This window comes from Colossoma macropomum, unplaced genomic scaffold, assembly GCF_904425465.1.
Source record: "Colossoma macropomum unplaced genomic scaffold, Colossoma_macropomum, whole genome shotgun sequence".
Classification (NCBI taxonomy): Eukaryota; Metazoa; Chordata; class Actinopteri; order Characiformes; family Serrasalmidae; genus Colossoma; species Colossoma macropomum.
This window is the reverse complement of record NW_023494804.1, coordinates 11,383,863-11,408,691: the sequence shown is the minus strand read 5'-3', so window position 1 is coordinate 11,408,691 and position 24,829 is coordinate 11,383,863. Positions and strand designations below refer to the sequence as shown.

Genomic DNA, 24,829 nt, shown 5'->3' with positions numbered 1-24,829 from the left:
CCTTGGCCTCAATATATTATTTTGTGGCCATGAGAAACTTAACTCATGGCCTCAAAATATTAATTCTTGGCCACAAGAAACCTAACTCATGGCCTCCATATATTAATTCATAGCCAAAAGTAACCTAACTCATGGTCACAGTTAAGTTTCTTGTGGCCATGAATTAATCTATGGAGGCCATGACTTAATATATTCATTTGTAGCCATGAAAAATTTTCTATATCAATATGTGGCCATTATTAAAAAATAATTACCATCTTATATTAGCTTAGAGTCTATATAAACCAGTGATGTTCAACTGGCAGTTCTTCAACTGGTTTATGTTGATCTGGTGCTGTTTTAGCTGGTCACCCATCACGGTCATGTTGGTTGACCAGTATCTTATTTTCTCAAAACATTGATTTAGTATTTCAAAATTATTTATTATTTTCCAGAATAATGACTTACCATCCTGTACGTTATCCCGGTCAACCAGCATGATCATGCTGAGTGACCAGCTTAAACCAGCATAGAATATACTAATGTTTTTTAAACAGGCTTATTTTCTCGAGATATTCACTTCCTATGTTGAAACAATGACTACTTCAAAATAATAATGACTTATATCTTGTAACAATGACTTATTATGTCAAAATAAACTAATTTGATTGGTTTGATTACTGTCAATAATGAATAATGTCAGCACAGAATTTTAAAATCTCAGGAAAAATGTTATTGTGAAATACTAAGTCAGCGTTTTGAGAAAATGAGTTATTATTTCGCAATTCTGAGGCAATTTTTTTGACATCGGCCTACTGCCAGAAACAAGTAGAGGAATAGAGGAGATTTTTCTCCTCTACCTCTACTTTTATTGTCTTCCTTATAAAAGTCCTTTAATGTAAGTAAAATTTTGTATCATTTAAAGTATTTTTAAATCGTAGACGTCTAAATTTGCTCAAAAGCATAACATTGGCTACTTGCTTTGTGAGCTCGAACTGCTAGCCAATCCGCTCTGCTTGTGAGGATAATCCAGCCAATCGTAGCGCAGGAGGCGGGACTTGTCGCCATAGGGTCTCCAAGGTAACTCAGCCAGCCAGTTGACACGGCAGTATCGCAAATTAGCGGTGGCATCATCAGCAGGCTGAGGCGACGTGACTTCTTTCGTCTCTTAGGTCTCTCAGATGCCAAAGGAGACTTGTTGAGTGAAGAAAAATACAAAAATACTGCCTTCACTGTAGAATGCATTACTCTGGAGGATACCTGAAGTCTTTGGCCGTGAATATAGACCAGCTTCATCAGATTCAGCGATAATGGTGAGCGTTTCGAAGTCATATAGCCCAACATGCGTGACAGTGAATGCGCTGGTCTCTGTACTGTAAGTTACTCTCTAATAGTTTACCTGTCGACTCGATGAGGGAACACAGACTCGAGAGTGTCAGCACAGTGTATGAACTCCAGCCTGTTTATGGTAGCCTTATATTTAATCTTCATAGTCAGAAATTCAGAGTGGTATTTAAAGAAGTTGGAAGATGTTATAACTCTGCCGTAGGTGTATTTAGGGTCCAGATGTGGGTGGTAACTGGTTCAGTCAACCAGGTTTACATGTACATAAGTCAGACTTGGGCTAATTTTGATGTGCACTGCTTAGTGTTTTCAAATGACAGTATATACACAAGTATATATGTGAGGAAAGGACTACTACTTTTTTTCTATTTCACTTTTAGTTTTTAGTCATTCACAGTGCTCACTGCCTTAGCTTCAGTGCCTAATGCTGACAGATGCTGGATGTAAGTTCTGCTGCAGTTCTATATGGCCCTCAGTACTTCAGTACTCAGTACAAACTGCTTTTATTTCTACTCGAGTCGTGCTTTCTTTGAGGTAACAAATACTGGAGTATGCGTTTTGGCTGCTCTACATACCTAAAAAGATGTTTCTTAAAGGGTTCTTTAGTAAAGAAGGTGGTTCTTTATAGAATCGTGAACACTCAAGAACTATTTCATGATTAAATGGTTCTTGGCATGGTGAAATGGTTCTTAAGATTGATGGAGAATGTGCTGTATATAGTTCCATATAGAGCCCTTTTGAAAATGGTTCTACACTTCTAAAAACAGATGTTTCTTCAAGGATTCTTTTGTAAAGTCAATGGTTCTATGTAGAACCATTTCAATGGTTTGATTAAATTGTCATTTGGTAAAGTGAAACTTCAGATTGACATTGAATGTGTTGTATACGGTTCTATAAAGAACCTTTTGAAAATGGTTCTACACCTTTAAAAAAGTCTTTTTTCAAAGGTTCTTTAGCAAAGTCATTGGGTTTATGGTTAAATGGTTCTTTGCCTGGTAAAACGTTATTTTTTTTTTTTGAAAATGGTTCTATATAGCACCAAAAAGGGTTCTTCTATTGTTACGATGTCAAGTTTGTAACATTACTTTTTGGTGCTATATAGAACCATATACAACACATTCTCAGTCAGTCTGAAGAACCACTTCGCCACGCAATAAACTATTTAATCATGCAGATGTTTCTTTGAGTGTCCATGGTTCTATATAGAACCATTGTCTTTATAAAAAACCCTTGGAGAACTTTTTTAAGAGTGTATATAGCAACAAAAGCCTGACATCATTACAATAGAAGAACGCTTTTTGGTGGTATACAGAACCATATACAACACTTTCTCCATCAATCTGAAGAACCATTTCACCATTTAAGCATGAAATGGTTCTATGCAGAACTCATGGTTCTAAATAGAGCCATTGCCTTTGCTATAGAACCCTTGAAGGGACATTTTTAAGTGTGTACCCCCACCAGTTTGATGACAGTCTCATGGCACGCTGTGAATGAAATCGGTTCTAACTCTGTTCGGCAAAGATTTTCGTCTACATCCTAAATGCCTCATAACACAGACCACAGCTGTATTCATACGTTTGCTGATCAATATTATTACCGTTAACATGTCAGGGATGAAATTTTCACCACTTCTGAAAATGAATTGCAGTCTGCACCACAAATCTGAACGGTTTGTGTTCTTTGCCTTTTTCAGGGCACCTCAACATTCAGGGGATGATACACTTTGAGTGCACTATGCCTTCAGTCGCCTTCCAGGATCTCTTCTTGAACATCTATATGGTCATCTTCGGCACCGGAATATCCGTCTTCATCTTGAGTCTGATCATTTGCTGCTGCTTCATAAGGTATCATAACAGTTAGTAGTCGATTGTATGTACATCTTGGGCTTTGTCAGCTCTGGAACAACGACGTGCCCAAGATCACAGATATTTCACAGCACAGTCACTGACATTTCTGTTCTGTAGTGAGGAGTGAATTCGTTGTTGTTGTCCCTCCCCCACTTGACAAACTCTTGTCATTTGAATAATGCTTTTGATGGACAGCAAGCCCGGGGCAGAGAGGACTTCCTCTGGCCTGAAGTACTTCCTGTCTCAAACAATTCATGAGCAGATCATATCATCCCTCTTTTTGTTCCTGGTGCTATTTTTAGCATTCTGACCCCCCTCACTCCACTCCCCTCCACATTCGTTTACCAAATCAATGCGCAGGAACAGAAAAAAGCGCCTGTTTGTCTGAAATCAATGGTTTGTTTTTCTTGAAACAGAGCAATACAGTTTATAAGGGTAGCTTTCTATTAATCTTTTGTTACAGTACTTGTGTTGCCAGCTAAGTGAAAAATAATGTTTGTACACATGCTTGAAACCACTGTTTTATGATTATCAATGCTTTAAACTTGTCTTTAATTATATAAAATTTCATTGTATGTCATTTTTGTCTTTTCATAATTAGATAATCCAAAATGAATTAATTTCAAGATAAAATTCAAATGAAAAACAAAAAAGGTCAAGCAAGCATTTCAGTCAGAATGTCTATTTTCAGGTTTTCAGAACAAAATCCAAACCATGGGTTTTAAGCAACATTCAAAATAAATGAGTTGTCTACACCTCAGATTCAGCCCGAAGTAGCTCCTCTTTGCCTTTTTATAACATCTTTAGCCAAGTGGGTTTAAAGTCTGCCAAAATATGATTGAAGGTTTCTTCCCGAAGCTGAGCTGAATGCCTCATGAATAAAGATCTTATAAAGGCAAAGAGGTGCTACTTCGGGCTGAATCTGAGATGTAGAGACAATTCTCAGTTATTTTGAATGTTGCTTAATACTCATGGTTTGGATTTTGTTCTGAAAACATAAAAATAGACATCTATGACATAAAACTACATAGAATAGCTTCCCGCAAATGTTTTTCAATCTTTTGACCAGATAGATTGCAGGACTAGGTGCTAGTCTGTCAACAGGCATTTTTGTGCAGTGGTTTGGCCCAGATTAGTCTATTTATATGTCAGTTCTCTGCATTCCCGTCCTCATGATTCATTGTGTTGCTGCATCCTTCCAGTAAATTGCGACAACAAGCCCACTGCGAGAGCTTTGGCTACAAAGTGGTAAGTGGGAGATTTCAGACACTACAACAGCCTGTACTGTGTTTATTAAGTGACAGGACAAAATCACCTGCGTAAAACTCCCTCAAGTTTCCCTTTATTTCTTCCAGGTTGTATTCCAAGGTGAAACAAAGCAACTGAATATTGTGGGGGTAAGTGTTTTCTTTTAAACTTGTATATGATAACACATCACATCTGTTTGGGCTGCTCACTTTGCATTTCAAATTTCCGTCCTCACCCTGCTTCCTTCTTCCGTCTCAGCAAACATGTGCTGTATGTTTGGAGGACTACAGGATAAAAGATGAGCTCGGGATGTTGCCATGTCAACATGGATTTCACAAAAGGTACTTTTGCAGAAATCACACTAAGGTAGATGTGAAATACATTAGTGGTGTTGAAGGCACTAAACAGACTTGTCAGGGCCTTCTTTCCTAAAATGCAAAGTCAATGAACACTCAGGGGAAGAGTTTTATCATAAATGCCACTGCAGAGCATCTAATGATGCCTAGGGATAAATGTCTTGGTTCACTGCATCAGCGGGTGCGATTCTTATGGTGGCCTTTCTTGTGCCCGTGCTACAGGTGTCTGGTGAAGTGGCTGGAGGTGCGCTCCGTTTGTCCCATGTGCAACAAACCACTTGCTGCCCCTGCGGAGCAGCTTGCCAGCATACTGGATGAGTTGGTGTAAATACCTGCCATGACCATCTGCTTTAACGGACTACTGACCATTTTTGCAAGGGGCATTTTTAGCTTTTTTAAGGCCAACATGATACTGCAGTTCTGAAATGTTCAGCAGACATTCAGAGCTGGCTGGAAAAATAGTTCCATCTATTGGTTTGGACTTACTGTTCTGAGACAATTGAGATTCTGTTCTGCTTGTGAGCTGGGTTGGCTTTTGACCTGAACATGTTAAAGACACAAAAAGCTGGCATTTTGGCCTGCTGTCAGTACTATATTTAAATCCAAACCATTTTTTTTCCAGCTAGGTTTCTCAAACCCAGGACTGCATATCAACTGTGTTCCACAGTTTTGTGAGAAAGCCCACTGCATTTTATTAACAGGTTTAAGGAGCTGAATTTCATTTCCATGAGATCACAGGTCTGCTCCACTAGTCTATGTGCTTAACAGAATAACACTGCACAGGCATTAACATCTGTGGGAGAAAACAGTGCATAAAAAAAAGAAAAGAAAAAAACTAAACTTTTTCCTGGTTGGTTTCTTGAATTACAAACAATGTCAAACACCAAGAGTTTGATTTGCAAAAGAGCATTGAGACAAATCATCTCATCCTGCTAGAACTACTGCTGAATCTCTTTTTAAAGTATAGTGCTGTTAACACTGTTCACGCTGCTCCCTACTGGATAACAGGAAGAACTGCAATAGCACACCAGCACACCTGAAATCAAGATTTAATAATATTTGCTCCCAGAAAACTTAGAGAACAGGAATGATGTTTTGTGGTTTGAAGGCTTTTAGAAACCTAAACCACTTGAAGAAATATACTGTGATCAATTTAAAGACAGTCATACAAAATAATCTCGTATAAGGAATCTTGTTCCAACTTTAATATTTACTTTGTTAAACAAATGTACTCGCTGTTAATACAGAAAACGATGCCATGATACATGGAACAAGTATTTCTTAAGGAGAGAAACTGCTTAGAAAATAATAATAAAAAAAATGGGGGGAAACCAAAAGAATGCAAATGATCAGAGGGGTCAGGCGACAGCAATCTTTAAAGCTGGCCGCAGTCAGCGATGACGATCTTGGCAGAGCATTTGCCGCCGCTGCTTCCTTTCTTTTCAACAGCTTTGACGATGTCAACACCCTCGACGACCTTCCCAAACACAACGTGCTTGCCATCGAGCCTGTTCGTGGACAAAAGACAGATGCATGGGCAACTTAGAATGGACTTCTCAAATGGTCGCCATTTAGCCAAATGTATATCGACAACTGTTATAAAAATGCAAGCAAGGCTGAAGATGTTGCCCAGTCACATCTTTCTGTGAGGTCCACTGATCTGAAAACTCAACATTCAGCTTTTACACTTGCCCACTTCATGAAGCATTTTGACAGTAGGGGGAAACACTGCAGTGGAATCCTTACCAAGCAGTATCAGCAGTGCAGATGAAGAACTGGGATCCATTGGTGTTGGGTCCTGCATTGGCCATGGACAGAGTGCCCATCCCCATGTGCTTCAGGGTGAAGTTCTCATCAGCGAACTTCTCTCCGTAGATGGACTTGCCACCAGTCCCGTTGTGGTTTGTGAAGTCACCTCCCTAACATGCAGAGAGTTAAAGGAGCAGATCTAGTCAAGCCAGGCCAGCCTGACGGTCCACTAAAGCAACAACAATGGAGACAAATATAATTATCTTGCTTTGACAGCTCACCTGGCACATGAAATTTGGGATGACTCTGTGGAAGCCGGAACCCTTGTAGCCAAAACCCTTCTCCCCGGTGCACAGGGCTCGGAAGTTCTCTGTTTGAAAAGCCAACAGGAGTCAGTACAACCCAAAACGGATTCATTTAAAAGGCTTTATTTTCCTACCATGAGAGTAAAGTAGAAAGAGACTCAAATGAAGTGATACCTACCAGCAGTCTTTGGGACCACATCAGCTCTCAGCTGCCTCAGCAGAGAGAGGAGGAGGGGGAAAGAAATCATTAATGATAAATAACCATCAGGGATCTTGACTAAAAAGCACCAACATTGTTAGTCTCGAAGATTAATTCCACCAATTTTTCAAAAATTCTTCATAATAAATTGGCTAAAATCTAAACAAAGTCATTCAGAGTGGTTTGAAGTGAAAGGCTCTGTTCTACAGAAACTTACCTAGTCAGAATTATTCACAGTGGTGGTGATAGGAACCAGACGCCTGAAGACTTTAATGCCTCTAAAAGCTCCCTCACAGAAAGCTATTATGCAAAACGGTTATGAATATGCTGCTCGATGCCTGAGACATTGTTTGACAGTTTTGTAATAAAAGCTTTGGCCTAAAATATCTATTTTAATCCATTCGTGGCGGAGAAGTACATGCAGGGGTGTTGTAAGGCAAAATAGTCCCCAAAGAAAACTTTTTTTTTTTTTCCAGATTTTCCACTATTTTACCATCAACATTACATATAGAAACTCAGGAGACACGTGTAGGTTCACTGATGGGTTTGGATAATAAATAAAACTGTTGCAGACATGGCGACCTCTGGTTCCCATCACAACTGTGGGGATAAAAAAATAACGGCTCCCACCGCAGGCCACGCCCACAGCCGCGAGCATCCACGTGATCATAATTACTCATGAGCTACTTCGCCATTACCTCTGACAGTGCTGTGTTAGACCAGCGTGGGCAGAAGCTAAATTAGAGACTACATTAGAAAGCGTTTCGCTATTTAAACACTTGAGTGGAATGTTTTACATAGTTAAAGAGTCTTAATGTAACGTGGCAACTCATTTGAACCCGATGGACCCGCCGGAGGTGTGAAAGTAATAACGTATAGATTAACGTCGACCCAGCTAGGTTCACTACTGGACAGCCTGATACGAAACGTCAGGTAGATTTGACAAGAGTTGCCAACACACGCGCTCTGGGTCAGTTAGCTACACATCTGCAGCTGTTAATGACCAATCTGCAACACAAAAGTTACGTTCACCGTTTAAGGTGGAACGAAAAGTCGAATAAGAATCCAGTTCCAGCCTCGTACAGTCGTTACAGTTATGTATTTTCAATGAGAGATCTAAAGATACAGCACCATTTTAAAGTGCTCACAGACATAACTAACAGATGTACGAGGCTGAAGCTTGATTCTCATTCGAATTTTCCATTCCACCTTAAGTGGCGCAGCAATTACAGTCACCATTTAAGGTGGAACGGAAAATTCGAACAACAGTAAAGCTTCGGTCTCGTAAATCTGTTGCGGTTATGTTTGGGGGCACTTTAAAATGGTGCTCTCTCGTTGAGAATATCGAACACGAGTTTTATCTGTAAAAGGCAGTAATAAATAATCAATTTAATGTATGGTAAGTGGAGACGATGCACTGTAGACGCTAATCATGGTAAACTGTCTTCGGCTAACTAACTCCGGTATCTCATGGCAATTCAAAATGGCATCTGGCGCTATGAAAAAAATGAAGATGGCGTCCACGGCGTCCATAATAGGGAAAAAAGTGCTCAACACTGCACTTGAAGGCTATGAAATGACACTGTAATTAAAAAGAGTGATCACTTGATTAAACGATAAGTGGCAACCACAAAGATGTTTTGTCCCCAAGCTTGGGCTAAGGATCAGTTTACATAGGGATGGGGGGCTCCGGGGTCTTCACTTTCACACCAGCCAAGTGAACCTCATTATGCAATCACAACCGGCACCACAACCGGGCGAAGCCAGAGCGTCAGGTGATTTTAAAACCCAATATTTTATGTAAATTAATGTCCCCTTTACTGCACAACTGACTATACTAACCGTTAGATGTACATCTGCAAAGCTGTTTCACAGTTTTAAAATGCCAAAAACACGTTGTTTGAATTGTACCGTTCCACCTTAAATGGTGTAGCAGTTGCATTCAGAATGTAAGCGCCTCAGGCGCCATAATGCAACTACTGCACTATTTAAGGTGGAACGGGAAAATCTGAATAAGAAACTTGAGGTTCGTGTCGGAATCCGGTAGGGATCTCGTTATAGCACCCAGCTGATCAGCATCCTCAGATACCATCAGTACCAGTAAAATATCCTTCCAGGTATTTCAATGACTTAAGGGCTAACTTAGCTAGCTAGGTTAGCTAACTTAGAGGGTTATCTTTGAAGCATGTTCGGCAAGGACCGCTGCGAATAATCGCTCACCTCCATCACAATCCGTCCTGCACTCTTGCCATCGATGGTGATGTCAAAGAAAACTTTTGGGTTGCCCATTGCGGTTTACAGAGGTCTTCTGTTCTCTGTATTAAAAGTAGACTGTGAGTCAACCTACACCCTACAAGATGCCGCAGCTCATCGGCAGACTGCACGGCAGCGAAAAAAACAGATATAGGAGCAACACGGAAACCCGTTTTTTTTCTCTATTGGAACCTATGAAGAGGAGGGAACGCTGAGTGACTCCTGGCTCGTCCAACCAGAGACCTCGGAGCTGCATACATTATGACGTATTTCCAAAAGCGGGCAAATCCTCCAGGTCAGCAAAGTTCGGAAGGAGCGCCGATGATTGTCAGCTGGATCGACCAATTGTAGTTGGTATACATGACGACACTGAATTCCGGCCAATGAGATGTGAGTAAATGGAGTAGGCGGGACCCCGTATTCGCGCCGTCGGCGATGTCCGTCATGGCGTGAGGGCGTGGCGCGTGGATTAAATTCGCCATTATGGCACGGACGTGAAATGAGCATTATTTACAAAAGGAGGTGTTATAAGCAGACTTATGTGAGATAATCCTACTTGCTCATTCTCGTTTAAGTTAGCTTATGTCTTCTTGAGCACCGTTCCCTCCAGTATCACCTCAAATCAGTGCAGCTACGTAGCTGGTAATGCTAATGTAAATAGGCACCTTACGTTTCTACACTCATTGTCCATTTTATTAGATCCTCTTACCATATAAAGTACCCTAGTTATATAATTAGATACTGTAGAACATCTGTTTCTCTACATTCAGTCCCCTTGTACCTTATTCCTCAAAATATCAGGACCACCACAGAGCAGGCCTTATTTGGGTGGTGAATCATTCTCAGTACTGCAGTGACACTAATATGATGGTGGTGCGTTAGTGTGTGTTGTGCTGGTACGAGGGATTCAGACACAGCAGTACTGCTGGAGTTTTTGAACACCTCAGTGTCACTGCTGGACTGAGAATAGTCCCCCTGCCAAAAATATCCAGCCAACAGCATCATTTGACCACTGATGAAGGACTAGAGAATGACTAACACACACTGCAGCAACAGGTATCATCTTTGACTTTACATCTCCAAGGTGGACCAACAAGGTGTCTTATAGAGTGGACAGTGTCTAAACACTTAAGCAGCACTGTTGTGTGTGATCCACTCATACCAGCACAACACACAAACACCACTACGACATCAGTGTGACTGCAGTGCTGGTCTACCACCCAGGGGTTCTGACCCTTGAAGAATGGGATAAAGGGGGGCTAACAAAGTATGCAGACAAACAGATGGACTACAGTCTGTAATTACAGAACTACAAAGTGCTGCTATATGGTAAGTGGAGCTGATTAAATGTACAGTGAATGTAGGTACAAGGAGGTGGTTTAAACGTTATGGCTGATCCGTGTATGTTGGTGTGTTGGGCTGGTCAGAACTTGGCAAATAATGCAAACGAAACATGATGGGGCTTAAGTCTTTACTTAAAAAACATAATGGAAATATTTCACATCTTTAGAAAAAAACAAAATGATTTCAATTTTACAAGTTTAATTCAATCGTTAGAACTTAAAGATTCACCTACACATGACAAACATCTTTTTTGAACAGTTTGATTAACAGTAAGTGTGACTTGGTGCTGGTCTCAAGGAAGTCTCTCAGCTCTCGTATTGAAAACCTTCTTAGTCACAGATCTGATGGGAAATGAACTGCTTTTTTTTTTCTTTTTTCTTTTTAACAAATCCATAAACTTTTGCTAGATAACACACGTAAGAGAGATGCATACAGGTCCACCAATTATCTTTATAATTATTATAATAACAATAATTATATAATCAAAGATAAAATTATATGATACACAAATGTCTTCAAAAACAATTGCACATCCAATAACTCCTGACACTCCCTGGATTGTTATGATACAAACTGCACATAGCTGACCGTGTCCAGAGAGCGGTCATAAATAATAAAATAAGACGAGACAGGAAACGGGGTGGTAGGCTGTTCTCCTCTCCATCCGTTCTCTTTTGCAACTGAACCGAAAGGGACAGCGTGGAACAAGAGCGTGTCTGACAAACATGATGGTCTGTCATAGTGTTTAAAGTGTGGGTGTGGGTGTATGTACGCTCATGGATTTTAATATCATGGGGTAGAGAGAGTGTTCACATCTGTAACAATAATAGTCCTATATCTGTACATATTTTCAACACCGCTCCCCAACTGTTCCTCGTCAGTAACAAGTGTGGGTATTGCCGTTAGACCATACCGTCGAGAGGCCTTCGCTGCTGCAAACACGAACGATGCAGATGTGACAGAGACGAGACAAAACCAGACGGCGCACTGGGAAAGTTCAGGACCTGAATGCACTCTTTTCAGAGTTGCACGTAGCGAGCTCGTGGGTGTGCGTGTGTATATATATGTGTGATATACCCTGTCTGAAATGTGCCGCTTGTGCTCTGCGAGACCTCATTTATTTATTTATATATTTGGACTTGGAAAAATCTGTTATCTGCCATCTCCTCCACTTAATTAAAATCTCTTGCATATCCAAAAAGCAACTAAAAACAATGCCAGTCAATGAGAATGTAAAGGCTTATTGAACAGAAAGTGATCAGTATCTAGACTGTAGTCTTTGACAGAACTGCGATCAGCACAGGAATAATGTGCCGACAGGGTAGGAAGACGAAGTTGTTTAACTGGAGGGTGGGGGGAGGTGGAGAGCAGGGAGTGGAGTGGATGAACGTGTGCCAGAAAGATACTGGGTGTAGCTAGAGGCATGTGCACATGTGTGCTTCTTGTATTCAATGATCGAATCACTGCATTTATCTTGCGTAAACATACTCTCAAGGATTGTATGCTTTCCTCAAATGTACAGTAGCTGCAGGATAAACACAATAAGACAGAGCCTTTTTTCCCCCTGACGAGTTTGGCAAAGTTGTTTGAATAAACGTACAGTACATTCCCTTGATGCTACAGCGAGATATGCTTCATGATTGCATCTCTAAACAAGGTGAAGGACAAGAGCATGCAGGCTGCAAAGAGGCATCTTCCAACACAAAGTACAAACTGACTCTTGGACTTCAAGTCAAGTACGAGTTTGTGAGCTCAAGTAATGGTGAGGACCTGTAAGATAGGGCGCTAGCTTAGTGGTGGATTTTTTTTTTCCTTCTTTTTTTTCCTCCTTTTAAACCTTTTGAGGTAAGGCGTGTCTGTGTCTTGTGTTTGCAAGGTCCATTGGCATTCCCAGCTTTTACTCGCATTCAGCTTACAACAGAGGCAAGAACTATTTTGGCTTCTCCCCTATCTCTCTCTAAAAAGAGCTGGTAGCTTAACCGAAATTCGGTCCTCCTTCTTTGTATGAACAAATTCAGGATTTGAAAGAACGTCAGTACTACTTCACACTCGGTTTAAACGTTATTAAGAACAAACGACGACTGGCAAATTCCGTAATGGCTTCCGCCCCCTCCCGACGCAATATAATTTACACCAAGCACAAGTCTGACAGATGAGTTGCTTTTCTACAAATGATTTTTGCAGGAGCTGGAAATATGAAAGGGACGCTTCCAAATTAAAATAATAATAAAAAAAAAAAATAAACACAAATTTTCTTGACATACTTCAGAGGCAGACTAAGATTAACGTTAAAGTCACATTAAAATATCTTCTGCACCTTCCTTGCCATAAGAATGACTAAAACCCGGTCTCCAAGGAATGTGGCAGGTAAAAGAATTAGACTCGAACATCTGCGAGGATTCCTAGCCCTGATGCCCAAACCTGCTCATAGCGTGCTGAGAGTATCTAGGCCAGGGAAGAGTACTTTTTTTTAGGACGGTGTGGCTAAGCTGGAGGCGGTGAGGGAGATGTGAGTGGGCTCAGTTGCTCTCGAACAGTGAGAGCAGGTCATCGTTGCTGTTGTTGGGGAGGTCAGGAGGACCCAAGTAGGACAGCAGCTCGTCCGGGTTCGTTAGCTCTGGGAGCAGCTGGAGGAAGAAAGAAGAGAAGCCATTGGGATCAACAGCCATAAAAACCCAAGATTGCCCCACATAGCATCTACTGTCACTGAAAAAAAAGAATGGAAACCTCAGACCACTTAGGGGAAAATTCTAGTGTTATTCTCCCAAAAAAAGCTCCAGTTTTTAAAGTGCTTTAAAGCAATATTGGTTATTTTTTTAATTCATGGAATGGTAAAACCTGATAAGGACTCAAAGGCATGTAGTATAATAATGTGCCTGGAATTATTTTACTGCTGTGAACTTCTATGAATTCTGTGGATACCATTTCTATAAGACATTGTGTTCTACTTTAGGACTGAATGTCCTTACATTCAGGCTGAGGAACACATGCAATTGAGGCTAATATAGACTATATATTGATTATCATAAGCCTAAAGACCTAAAGAGAAAACAGGACATTCTGGGGAAACACTATCCATATGGTCGCAAGGAGTGGGAACTGACTTGATGGCATTTTATTAGTAATTGGCGATCAAGCTAATATATAAACAATAATTATCTGTTTTTTTATAATTAAAGTGTATACATCTCTGCATTTCTATGACTCGTGGAAGATCACTAGGAAACATTACAACAAGCTAATGTCAAAAAGAAATAACTGTGACGCTTAAAAAGACTTACATCAAGAGCAGGCTCCGCCACATCTCCCGGCCCTCCGGGGCCGCCCAGCCCGAAGCTGTCTGTGTGCAGCCGTGGATTCTGTGTGGAGTTGCGCGAATGCATGGGTCCTCCAGGGCCGCCCAGGTTGGAACTACCGTGGAGAGCTTGATGCTGCTGTTGCTGCTGCTGCTGCTGTTGTTGTTGTTGCTGCTGTTGCTGCTGGAGAGGGTTGTGGGATGGGTCCATGCGACTGGAGTGAGGCATCTGCGATTTTAAATAAAGGACAGAGATAGAGGAAAAGAGGGTGAAAAGGTGACTGTGAAACACTGAATGCATAGATCAGAAGCAGAACATCTACCAGTGCTTTTTTCAGCTTAGACAATGGGTGAGTAGGCAAGTATGGTTGAAAAGGCAGCTGTCAGTGACAGGATGAATGAAGCAGCAGACCATGCTATCACCTGCAGAACCTGTCGAGAGGTTCTTACACTCATATGCAGCATGCAGAGCAAACTGCAATGGTGATGCTATAAAGTCACTGCTGAAGGAGGACATTCAGGCAACCGCTAATGCAGAAAAGCAGTATATAGCCAGATAATTTAACTACAATTAATTTCATCCCTAGAGAGATGACTTAACTAGGGCTGAAAGATTAATAGTCAATCAATTTAAAAGAGCTGCAATTTGTATGACAGCCTTCATTTTCAACAACATTGCCTTAGCAGTTCTTAAAATTTGGAATTTAACCTAACACCACACAGCTTATGAACTGCCTGTAGACCAATCAGAAACAACCAAACACCCATGTGCAGTGACAACACAATCACAACTAACTGGCAATCTAAGTTCAGTGTTCAAGTCTCAAGCCAGAAAAAGTGGATATGTAGGTCTACATGGTCAAACAAAAGGGTAGGACACTAATTTACAGAAAATAATCACATTTTAAATTGTCACAATACTGGTCCAAAAAATCTTAATCAGATATTTGACTCATATTGTTCAGCTCTACACTAAACCCAGAGCTTTGGTAAGCACTTAACCTGAACTGACCCATTTCCTTGCATAATGGGGTGGCAATATTAAATTATTCATAGCAGCATATCAATACAGTGACAATGCATCACAACGCAGTGTGACTTTGTGCAGATGGCTGATCCATTTTATTAATTATTAATTATGCCATCTAATGCAACTGTTTGAACACCAAAGGTCATAATCTCACACCAGCATGTTTAATATCATGCGACCCCCAGCTGCAAGCTTCCCATCTCACATCAGTAGATTGTAAATATAACGACATATTTTTCTTCACTGAAATATCATGAAAACCAAATCGTGAACACTAGATCATGAATCAAGTTTAATCATGAGCTGAGGTATCGTTACATCCCTAATTATGCAAGATGCTACTCACAAACGGTACTTTACCTGTCCAGACATGGGGTGCCCCACAGGTTTCTCAGGAGTCAAGAGCCCACTGGGCAAGTCAGCCTGGTAGGAGAGGGGTGGAGGCCCTGATGCAAACTCCCCCAGGGTTGGGGTGCCAGGGCCGTTGGGAAACTCTGACAAGCCTGGCTGGTTAGAATATCCTGAACCAGCTGAGGAGAGTAACGGAAAAAAAAAAAATGACCAGGTCAGCATACAGGTTTTGCCAGCATTCAAAATTGCATTAATCTAAACAAGTAAATAAAAGTAAAATGTTTTCAAGGACCAGTTTGTTTGTTAAATGTTAGTGTAAATGTACTGCTCATCTTACAGACCTTCAAAGCAAAGTCTAAGCCAGAGTTCTTCGAATTTGGACCAGGACTCCAGTTTCACGGTCCTGGATTTTGTAATTACTGGTAGGTGTGACATCATTTATGTCAACAGTTCAGTTCACAACCAGTGATTACAAAATCCAGGACTGAATTCAAGATCCATATTTGAAAACCAGTGGTCTAAGCAACACTAGATCACCAACATATGCAGATGCTCTACCTTGGCTGGGGTAATCAGGTGTGCTGCTGCTGCCACCTTGTGGTAGGGATTGGTAGGGTGAGGGGGCTGGGCCAAGGGCTGCGATCATCTCCATGACGCTGGGGAGGATCATGTGACTTGGGCTGAGGGTGCGACAGCGCTTCAAGGCTGGACCGTCTGGATCCTCTTTAATGTGTAAGTCTGGCTTCACAGGGACCGGCTTCCAGCTGCACACTGGATCAATGGTGATCTCTTCATAGTCCGAACTAGAAGGGAGATTCAGATGGTCAATAGGCATGCCACTGAGAAACTCTACAGAATGCTTTTGTGTTTTCATATAAAATTACTATGCGCTACACTACAGTACAGTCTTTTACCATGTTTTGCTGTGAACGTAAGGCTACATAAATAATAACAAAACTGTTTATCATAGAAACTTACTTCTGGATATAGATGAGAATGCCCAGCATATACTGATCCACTTCAAGCCCCTCCAGAAGAGCAGTTTTACTGCAAAAACAAGGAATACATGCAGACTATTAATGTACACGCTTGACTATGTGATTAAAAATAAAGGAAGCCACTACTCAAAGATAGCTCAACTTGTTTACTCCCTTTCTGAAGGCATAAGGTTAAAGGCTAAAAAACTAATCAGAACAGAACAAAGTTCTTACTTGCACACAGGACAGCGCCAAGTTCCTCTCTCACAGTTAAGCTGCAGGTAAGACTCCAGATCAAAGCACTGTGAAGGAAACAGTCACAGAAAAGGCACTTTTACTACCTAAGCATGACATCATGTTAAAACATACAATTACTGATTTTATTGAAAGTAAGTTACCCCCTTCAAATTTACAGGAAGAGTTCTCAAAACACGAATCACTATCCAAAGGAAATAGTGCTCTATTTGCTTTGATTACAATGTTGGTGTAACAATATTTCTTTGCACTCTTGAAATTGAAAATCCAATGTCTTCTTAAATAAAATGATCTTGAACTAGATAATGGCATGTAAAAATCACAGTTCACTGATTTAACATTGCATTTTTACTTAATTCGCTAAATTTCAAATGTCATCCAGCAGTTAATGCTATTAAACAGGAAACAAGTAAATTCCCATCCTCACTTGTATGTGTCTGCAGTCGTGACCCCGTGCTGGAAGCTGGATGCGGCGGAAGGTGATCGGACACTTGAGGGAGACCTTGATGGCTGTCTGCTCCACGCCGTCCTCACCGTTCAGACCAGGGGTTCCCGGAATGGTCCCGCTGCTGAAGTTCCTTTTGACTGGAAGCAGAGCAGCGATACATAAGATGAATGACAGCAAAGGATGCAGTGTAATGCTGGTGAAGAAGAGTTACAAGAGCAAATGCAGAGAGAGTGAAGATGCAGCGCTAGGGCTGGAACTCACTTTTGGTGACACAGTGCTCGGCGGGAAGGAGCCTCTTTTTCATCAGGCCCTGCAGCACAGAGCGCACTGAGGGCCGGTGGACCAGCTGGAGCACAAACAGATGAGACTAGAGAGAGGAGAGAAAAAAATACACATTTATAAGCCATGCTAGGCACCATCATTCTCTACAACAGGGGCGATTAATTCCAGTCCTATCCCGAGTGTGATGAAATCCAGCACAGTTTGGTCTGATTTAATTCATCAGTAATTCAGCTCATTAGTTGGTGTGGTAGAGTAGGCCAATCAGCACACTGTGCTGGACTCCATCTCACCAAGACCAGAATTTATTACCCCTGCTCTACAACAAAGGTAGAGGTCCAATTTTCACAAAGCATCACAGTGTTCACATTATCTACCTAAGAGATCATCCCAAGAGAAAATCAATGGTTTTTGTGTTATGATCATCTCCATGCACATAACCCTCTACATAGGGAGGCCCAAACCCATTTCACCCCTTGCCCCTACCACTTAGCCCTTTACCCCTCCGTTTTGCGCGTTCACACCTAGGGTTAGAGTGTCTGATTTTTGTTGGGACGGAGGGGCAGGACAAAGTGTTAGGGCTACAAACAGTTTTTTTCAGAGGCACATTAGAGGCAGGTTATGAGGAAAAAAAAGAAAAACTGGCAATACGGCTGCGCAAGCGACATAAGAAACCCATAAATGTTTTTTCTCGGTTAAGAAATTACGATAACCATTATATTATCTTAGTTTAATGTGGTTTCAATGTATTATGGTCCTTTTCTTCATAACAAGCACTACTCGCTAGTAATGTGCTAATGTCTCAATAGCTAGCTAAATTTCCCATTCCACCTTAAATGGTGCCAGAATGTAACTGCAGTATCATTTTAAGGTAGAACAGGAAAATTTAAACAAGAAGCTGGCAAATAGCTGACTTCAGCTTCATATCACCAAAAATCAGGAGTGAGTGATACTAAATAACTGATCCATAACTGAACGCATCCCCCTCTTTAAAGGCATATGATGGCCTAAATTTAACTAAAGCCCAGCACTGAGGTTGCTGAACTTTACCCTCCTCTGCTATCACTGCAGACTGGCAGTGATACAGAGCAGCTCTACTAGCCTGTTAATGAAGTAATGCTCTCTTTTATTTGAGGGTTGTCATTTCGTAGGGGAAGATTTCAACCACTACCCCTCATAACTCAGTTCCAAGGGGAAGTTGGCACTGGAAAGGGGTAGGGGTAAAAATAAGAAATGGGATTGCGCCAAAGTATAGACTACCTGTTTTAATGCAATTTTCCACTTCGCCTTTTTTGCATTGCAAAGACTGTATAGCTAGCCAATTAGCAAACGGAGGCAAACCTAGCCAAGTGCGTTCCAACTGAGTAATCCACTTCCCTTGTGCTGCAAGTAGCCATTTGTGCAACATAGGTGTGAGGCACGTCGGAGCGGTATGTGGAACTTGGTAATGGCATGTTAAAAAAGTACTAAAACAGCAAAACCACACAGACACATTTTCACAAACACAACACATCACTTACGCAGCAGCAGGCAGTGACTGTGATCTGGATGGTGTTGCGGCCTGGCTGGCACACGTGTTTCAGGTAGAGGGGCTTGTGGGAGGTCTTGTTGTCACCGCGCTCAATGGTGAGGGGCGTGGCATTCACGCTAACCTGCACCGAGGCTGGCCAGTTAGTGTTCATCTGCCGGTCCTCATGATGGTAGCACTTAAACTGCAACTCCAGGTCTGGCCTACAGAAACGAGGAAGAAAGACAACATTTTAGTGTTGAATGATGTGAAAGCTGCTATTTTTTTGAATTTCAAATGCTATATCAGGCTGAGAATGTCACAATGAAAATTACCTCATCATGAGCGTCTTGTAGACAGAGTCGCGCAGCTGGAAGACGTGATTGCTGACGGCCAAGTTGTGCTCCAGCCGGAAGGGCTCCAGCACCACTCCGTCTCGAACAGGGAAGGTCAGCCGTAGGTCATCGCTGGGGTTCCCTACAATCAGAAACAGAGAGGCAGAGTCATACTGTGGGCTAAGTGCACTTTAGAGAACTGAACAGTGTTAATATGGTGTATGTGCTAACTGGCTGTTAAACTGCATCCATTATTGGCCACAGGAGGATTGTTTAATTGTTTTCATAAAACACATTTTTTGGTTTTCAAACAATGAGGGATTTCTCATTTGCAAACAGAGGGACAGAAAAGAAAAGACGGCAGTTGATACATTTGGCAAACAAAGTTAGTACCAGTCAAAATAGCCTAAGGTAACCTGGCATGTATGATGGTCATACAACACTAGGTGCTGTTTTGTAGACCCATGTTTAGTACTATGCCTTGTTTATCTCAAATGAAATGGTGTAAAGCGTGACATAATACAGTGCCACACAGATTACATTAAGGCTGCACCGCAAAGGACTATATTGTTTGCTCTGGAGCCAACATGACGTGGTACCTGTAGGGGGCTGCATTGAGTTGATGTTGGGCTTGACGTCAGGGAGGAAGGGAGACTTCACGTCCTGGCCGGGGGACATGTAGGGCGGCATGGAGCTGCCTGGGGTCATGGGAGGAGTGGGGTTTCCTGGGAGGGGAGAGCTGGGATATCCAGGCATCGCTCGTCCAGGCTGAAAGGCACGCAAGCATTACACATCCGCTGCATCTTGGAGCCCATCAACTAGCACAATTACTCAAAGAACCACTTCCCCCAAAAACCCTACTGAATGCTTAAAATGAATAAAAGCTTTTAAGGGTCAGATCTGCCTTGTGCAAATAGAATTCAGTTAGCCAATTACTACTGGCACTACTTCAGTTATCCACAGGAGCATGTTTAAGCGAAGTGCTCCTTTAAATTAGTTTTGACAGAGCACGGGCTCCCGGTAACAAAGTCCAATCACGGTGCTCCTGAAATTGTAAAATATTAACCGGCTGCACCCTGCAAAGAGCCAAGTCACTTGGAGCTTTCAGCAGCCAAGAGAAACAAAGAAAAGGAGAGAGAGAGAGAGAGAGAGAGAGAGAGAGAGAGAGAGAGAGAGAGAGAGAGAGAGAGAGAGAGAGAGAGAGAGAGAGAGAGAGAGAGAGAGAGAGAGAGAGAGAAGACACTGACCCCGTTCACAGCTGCTTGGTTAAAGGTGTTGTACCCTCCACCTCCCGCCACTCCTGAAGCCAGACTGGCATGACTGTTGCCCTGCCCATTGAACTGCTCCGCCTGATAAACAAATAAACCATCTCAATGTCATTCCATCAAGATGATACTTTATTGAAAGTATAAAAGAGACACAGGACAAGGTGTACATGGCTTCTGTTTACAAGCTCTCTATTTTTGTTTTTATATGTGATAAACATCTTGCTAGCAATTCCAATTCTAATTCTGTGTCATCACCTTGGCCTGTTCTGTGAAACGTAAACCTATGCAGAGAAGCTACAGTGGCATGCGTTAATAACGTCCACGACAGCAATTAAATGCTTGCGACTCCTTCTTCAAACTGTTATTAAAGGGGGATTTCAGTGCACCCATTGAGCAGAGACTTTATTTCTGCATTCTTACGTGTAACGCCTACACACACCGCAGACTGATCTTTTACTGTAAGTGACATTTACAAGATCTTTTCAGATGTAGAATTCAATTCACTGTGGCAGCAGCAAGTATCAGATTCCAGGGTCTCACTCTCACAAAGCAGCAGCTTGTTTGCCACAAAACACAGAACCAAGAACCTGCTAACCACGAAATCTGATAATGCTAGCACGCCACTCCGTCAAAAGCCACTTGCAAAGATTCTACACGGAAATAAACTCAGGAATGAGTTGTCAAAGTAATCATTAAGAAAGCATCAACAACGATGCTAAAGGGTCTTCAGCATCACACATTAAATGGGGCTGCTAGTTTGAGGTTTCACCTTGTAGTATTGGCCTGGGTTTCCTGGTCCTGCAGGATACTGGCCCATGTTGGCCTGCTGAAGGGGCATTCTGTGGCCTGTGTAGGAGGGTGAAGGAGCCGAGCGCTGCGGGCCAGGGCCATGGTACTGCATGGGCTGGCCAGGGTACGGTCCCGCAGCCCCCATCCCAGAGCCATACTGCTGCCCTGGAAACCCCTGTGAGGGCAAAGAGAGGATCATAAGACTGAACTTCTGAAGACTGAACAAGAGTTCACGTTTCCAAGACTTCTGGTGTGAAAAATGTTTCAATGCGAAATTTCACTTTGAGTGACATGTAGACCAACAGCATAACTGCTGATGAAAATGGAAAACACACTAATTTTAGCAGTTTCTAGCATAACATCTTTTGATTTTTGTAGATCAGACTATAAATTAATACCGAGCCATTAAATTAATTTAAATTAATCCTGATCATTACAGAGTCAGTCATGAGATGAATTACATAGCATAACTACTTATTTTGTGACATTGCTGTTTTTAGTTGGTGAGTTAGGTACCAACTTAGGCAGTTTCCTCATTCTCACCACAATAATGCTAGGCAGTCCTAAATTGCTAACAGCACCAAAATCATGTTTTTTTTTCCTCCCTACTTCCCGCTCCTACCTTGGTCACATGTATTTTGCAACAACACACAAAATGCAAAGGTCTACTGTGGCTGAAGTCCTGAGGATTTGTGGGTGCAATTCCAAGCTATCTCAGGGGAGGAATACTGATCTGGGATCAGTTATAATGACTAAGATTGATTTAAAATGGGGAAGAATCTGAACCAGGACCAGCACTCTTACTTTGACTTATGAATGCCAGTCTTAAACAAAACATTACTGCATTAAAGAGGAACATATGCTAATCCAGTAGTTCCCAAACCTGGTCCTGCTCTGTACATTTTAGTTTTCCCTGCCCCAACAAACTCACTTCAACTCAGCAAGGGCTTATTAATTAGCTGATTAGTTGGATCAGGTGTATGAGCGCAGGCTAACACCAAAATATGCAGGGAAAGGAAACTACAGGACCAGGTTTTGGAACCACTGCTGTAGTTTATTAGGAGTAAGAACAGAGTACACTTGTTCTGACTGTCATAAAAATTGATTACAAATGATAACCCACAGCTAAAAGTGAAAGAGAGTACTAACCTCAGAGTTGTAGGGGCGTTTCAATCCCTGCTGATGTCGTGGAGGGGGTCCCTGCTGGCCTCCCGGGTAGCCCGAGTGCTGGGGCAGCCGCTGCCCCTGTGAGGCGTACATGGGTCCCATGGAGGGGGGTCTGGAGCCCACCATGCTGGAGGGGGCCATGCCGGGTGGGCCACGGGGTCCAGTGTGGGACAGGAACTGGGTGTTGTATGAGGAAGCGCCACCCATCTGTGCAGCAAAGAAAACACGGCCCCACGCCCATCAGACCCAGCAGGCTTGAACAATGGCTGGAGACATGCCTGCTGCCAGCAGCCAGAGATGACAAGCTCTGGGCACAGAAAGGAAAGCAGCAACTAGGTCACCAGCGTGAACAATCAAATCTGCCCTCGCCGCTGTGGTTATGATGTGGCGTCTAATGCTGGACAGTGAGTATGTAAAGTCTGCTGTCACAATCAGACTGGGGGAAAAGGCAAAGGAAAATATCCCCTTTTTATACTAATTAAAACCATGTTTCTGGAATTGTACATCTGCAACCTGTCTTGTGCCAGCAGGGGGCGAAATGAACGCTTTAAGACAGGTTAGATGAACCTCTTCACACAATGGAACTGAACACTAGATTTCAATTGCAGTGCATTCACCATGAACAAGAAATTTGAGCTGAAATCAGTACCCTTCAATCAACTGTAATCTGCCAGATGACACGTGTACTAAAATCCATCAGGATGCTTTTGTTCCCCTGCCTCAGCTCATTATAAAAGGAAACAAGTATCACCATAAGGGCCTGAGTGTCAATCCCTTTTATGCATCCTCTGAGGTCAATTGTGACCAAGCATATCTGTTAACAGCTACGCAAACAGGAGATGCCACTTACAGGCCCATAATTCATCTCTTGGTTTTGCTTCTCCTGTATAGCGGCGACGGCCGCCGTGGCGGTAGCAGTTGCTGTAGCGGCGGCGGCGGCCACAGCAGCAGCGGCAGCAGCCTGGGTGAAGTCAGTGGGGGGGCGGACTCCGTGAGGCGGCATCCCAAGGGAGCCACCGCCATTATTGGGGTAACTAAGGCAGAAAGTGAGAACATACACACAAACAGTCATGACATCTAACAGCTTCTCTTGTGCACCAGAACATGAGATTAGCACTGGACATGCTGAAGAACATGGCCAGAGGCGGTGTGACATATTTTGGAGAGGAACATGATGTGAACGTAGCTGATTATGCGTGTTGCTATGCGGCGTAGTAGAAAGCCTGATCGTTGCTATGTCTCATGGAGCGGGAGCAAAATGAAATGTTCCGAGTCAGTGATTCAAAAGATTTATTGCTATGCAAATCACTTCTGGGGGAAAGACAACACTGGTGTGTATGAGCTTGTGTGTGCGCACATTTCTGAATGTGTGTGTGGGCGGGCGAGTGAGTCAGTGCAGGGGCGGGACTCCCTCTCTGACATACACTTAGCTAAGAGCATGCTCAGCCCCCGCACAATGACGCTGGACCAATACTCTGACGTCAACCCCACTCCCTCAACACTTGGAGCCTAAACATAGTCACAGCCATACAAACACAGCATAACTGACCCCATCATTAACGCCACCACAGTGGGCTCCTCTTACCTGCCACCATACGCAGGCCCGGTTGGGTAGCCCCCACTGGGCCGGCCATACATGCCCTGCTGCATGTAGCCCTTGTTGGGCTCAGGATAACCCTGCTGAGCCATGAACTGGGGGGAGTTCATGCCGGGGCTGTTGCCGGGCAACATGTGACCTCCAGCTGAGTTACCTCCTGGGCCCATGGGAGCGCCAAAAACCTGAGAAATTAGACAGAGAGAGAGAGAGAAAGTAATCACTGAGTGATCAAACAAAAGATTTAATGTAAACAAAGCTGGGACTACTTGGTGATTTTTCACTGTATGTTGCTTTGATAGAATCCGCGATTCTAACCCACTCATTCACATACAGCTTCTAAATGTCTTAATGCAAAAGCTTCAGCACCTTCAGCAGACTACACTGGACATACCTGTGGATAAAATCAACAAGCAGCAAACTAACAAAAGCAACAGCAAAGGGTGAAGCTCCAGCTTCCTACGAGAGCCTCCACTGTAACAAGCTGTACAAACAAGAATGAGAACCTGGGTTCAAGTGATAAAAATAATGCTACTGAATTACTGAAAGTAATAAATACATTCTGATGAAGCTTGTTTTGTCTAGTCATACAGCAACATGCACTGCCTTTCAACTGGAAATTCCATTCCAGTTATAATTTTAGCAAATGTCGCAAATGTGATTACTCATGGTTAACTACACCACGGAATGCAATTAATCGTGATTATTTTAATCGTTTGAGCTACGAGTTTGTTCTTTATTTCTGAATTTAAGCTGAAAGTTGTCTTCCTGATTAAGACTTTGTCGCCCCCTCTGGTGCAAAGAGAAACTGTCCTAGAAATTGTATAATGTAATTTCACACAGAGTTTTGATAATCTTGTCCCAGTTTATCGATTTTTCAAATTGTCCCAGCCTATAAACAATCCTG

The 24,829-nt window shown here is 42.4% G+C and overlaps 3 protein-coding genes across 5 annotated transcripts in view; 1 reads left to right on the top strand and 2 right to left on the bottom strand.

Annotated features, from left to right (window-relative positions):
* The first annotated feature begins 1,091 nt into the window (after positions 1-1,091).
* LOC118824572 (RING finger protein 122) lies at positions 1,092-6,117 on the top strand. Its single transcript, XM_036594822.1, has 6 exons — positions 1,092-1,292; positions 3,020-3,170; positions 4,376-4,421; positions 4,529-4,570; positions 4,680-4,762; positions 5,000-6,117. Exons 2-6 carry the CDS (start codon positions 3,040-3,042, stop codon positions 5,103-5,105), a joined length of 408 nt encoding a protein of 135 aa, XP_036450715.1. The 5' UTR covers positions 1,092-1,292; positions 3,020-3,039; the 3' UTR covers positions 5,106-6,117.
* Positions 5,811-9,449, bottom strand: ppiab (peptidylprolyl isomerase Ab (cyclophilin A)). Its single transcript, XM_036594821.1, has 5 exons — positions 9,251-9,449; positions 7,010-7,040; positions 6,808-6,896; positions 6,524-6,696; positions 5,811-6,285 (listed from the first exon to the last, which is right to left on the bottom strand). Exons 1-5 carry the CDS (start codon positions 9,317-9,319, stop codon positions 6,153-6,155), a joined length of 495 nt encoding a protein of 164 aa, XP_036450714.1. The 5' UTR covers positions 9,320-9,449; the 3' UTR covers positions 5,811-6,152.
* A 1,291-nt stretch (positions 9,450-10,740) lies between these two features.
* The window catches only part of zmiz2 (zinc finger, MIZ-type containing 2), a 58,018-nt gene continuing 43,929 nt past the window's right edge, over positions 10,741-24,829 (bottom strand). For all 3 annotated transcript variants that reach the window (XM_036594947.1, XM_036594945.1, XM_036594946.1), the window contains 16 exons: positions 23,914-24,107; positions 23,179-23,362; positions 22,311-22,535; positions 21,142-21,336; positions 20,352-20,453; positions 19,704-19,872; positions 19,105-19,246; positions 18,783-18,993; positions 17,245-17,350; positions 16,963-17,120; positions 16,515-16,582; positions 16,282-16,350; positions 15,862-16,106; positions 15,313-15,482; positions 13,909-14,151; positions 10,741-13,254 (listed from right to left, as the gene is read on the bottom strand). In XM_036594947.1, the coding sequence (XP_036450840.1) occupies positions 13,147-13,254; positions 13,909-14,151; positions 15,313-15,482; positions 15,862-16,106; positions 16,282-16,350; positions 16,515-16,582; positions 16,963-17,120; positions 17,245-17,350; positions 18,783-18,993; positions 19,105-19,246; positions 19,704-19,872; positions 20,352-20,453; positions 21,142-21,336; positions 22,311-22,535; positions 23,179-23,362; positions 23,914-24,107 (2,589 nt within the window). In that variant the 3' untranslated portion in view covers positions 10,741-13,146. The remainder of the gene's footprint in view (positions 13,255-13,908; positions 14,152-15,312; positions 15,483-15,861; positions 16,107-16,281; positions 16,351-16,514; positions 16,583-16,962; positions 17,121-17,244; positions 17,351-18,782; positions 18,994-19,104; positions 19,247-19,703; positions 19,873-20,351; positions 20,454-21,141; positions 21,337-22,310; positions 22,536-23,178; positions 23,363-23,913; positions 24,108-24,829) is intronic.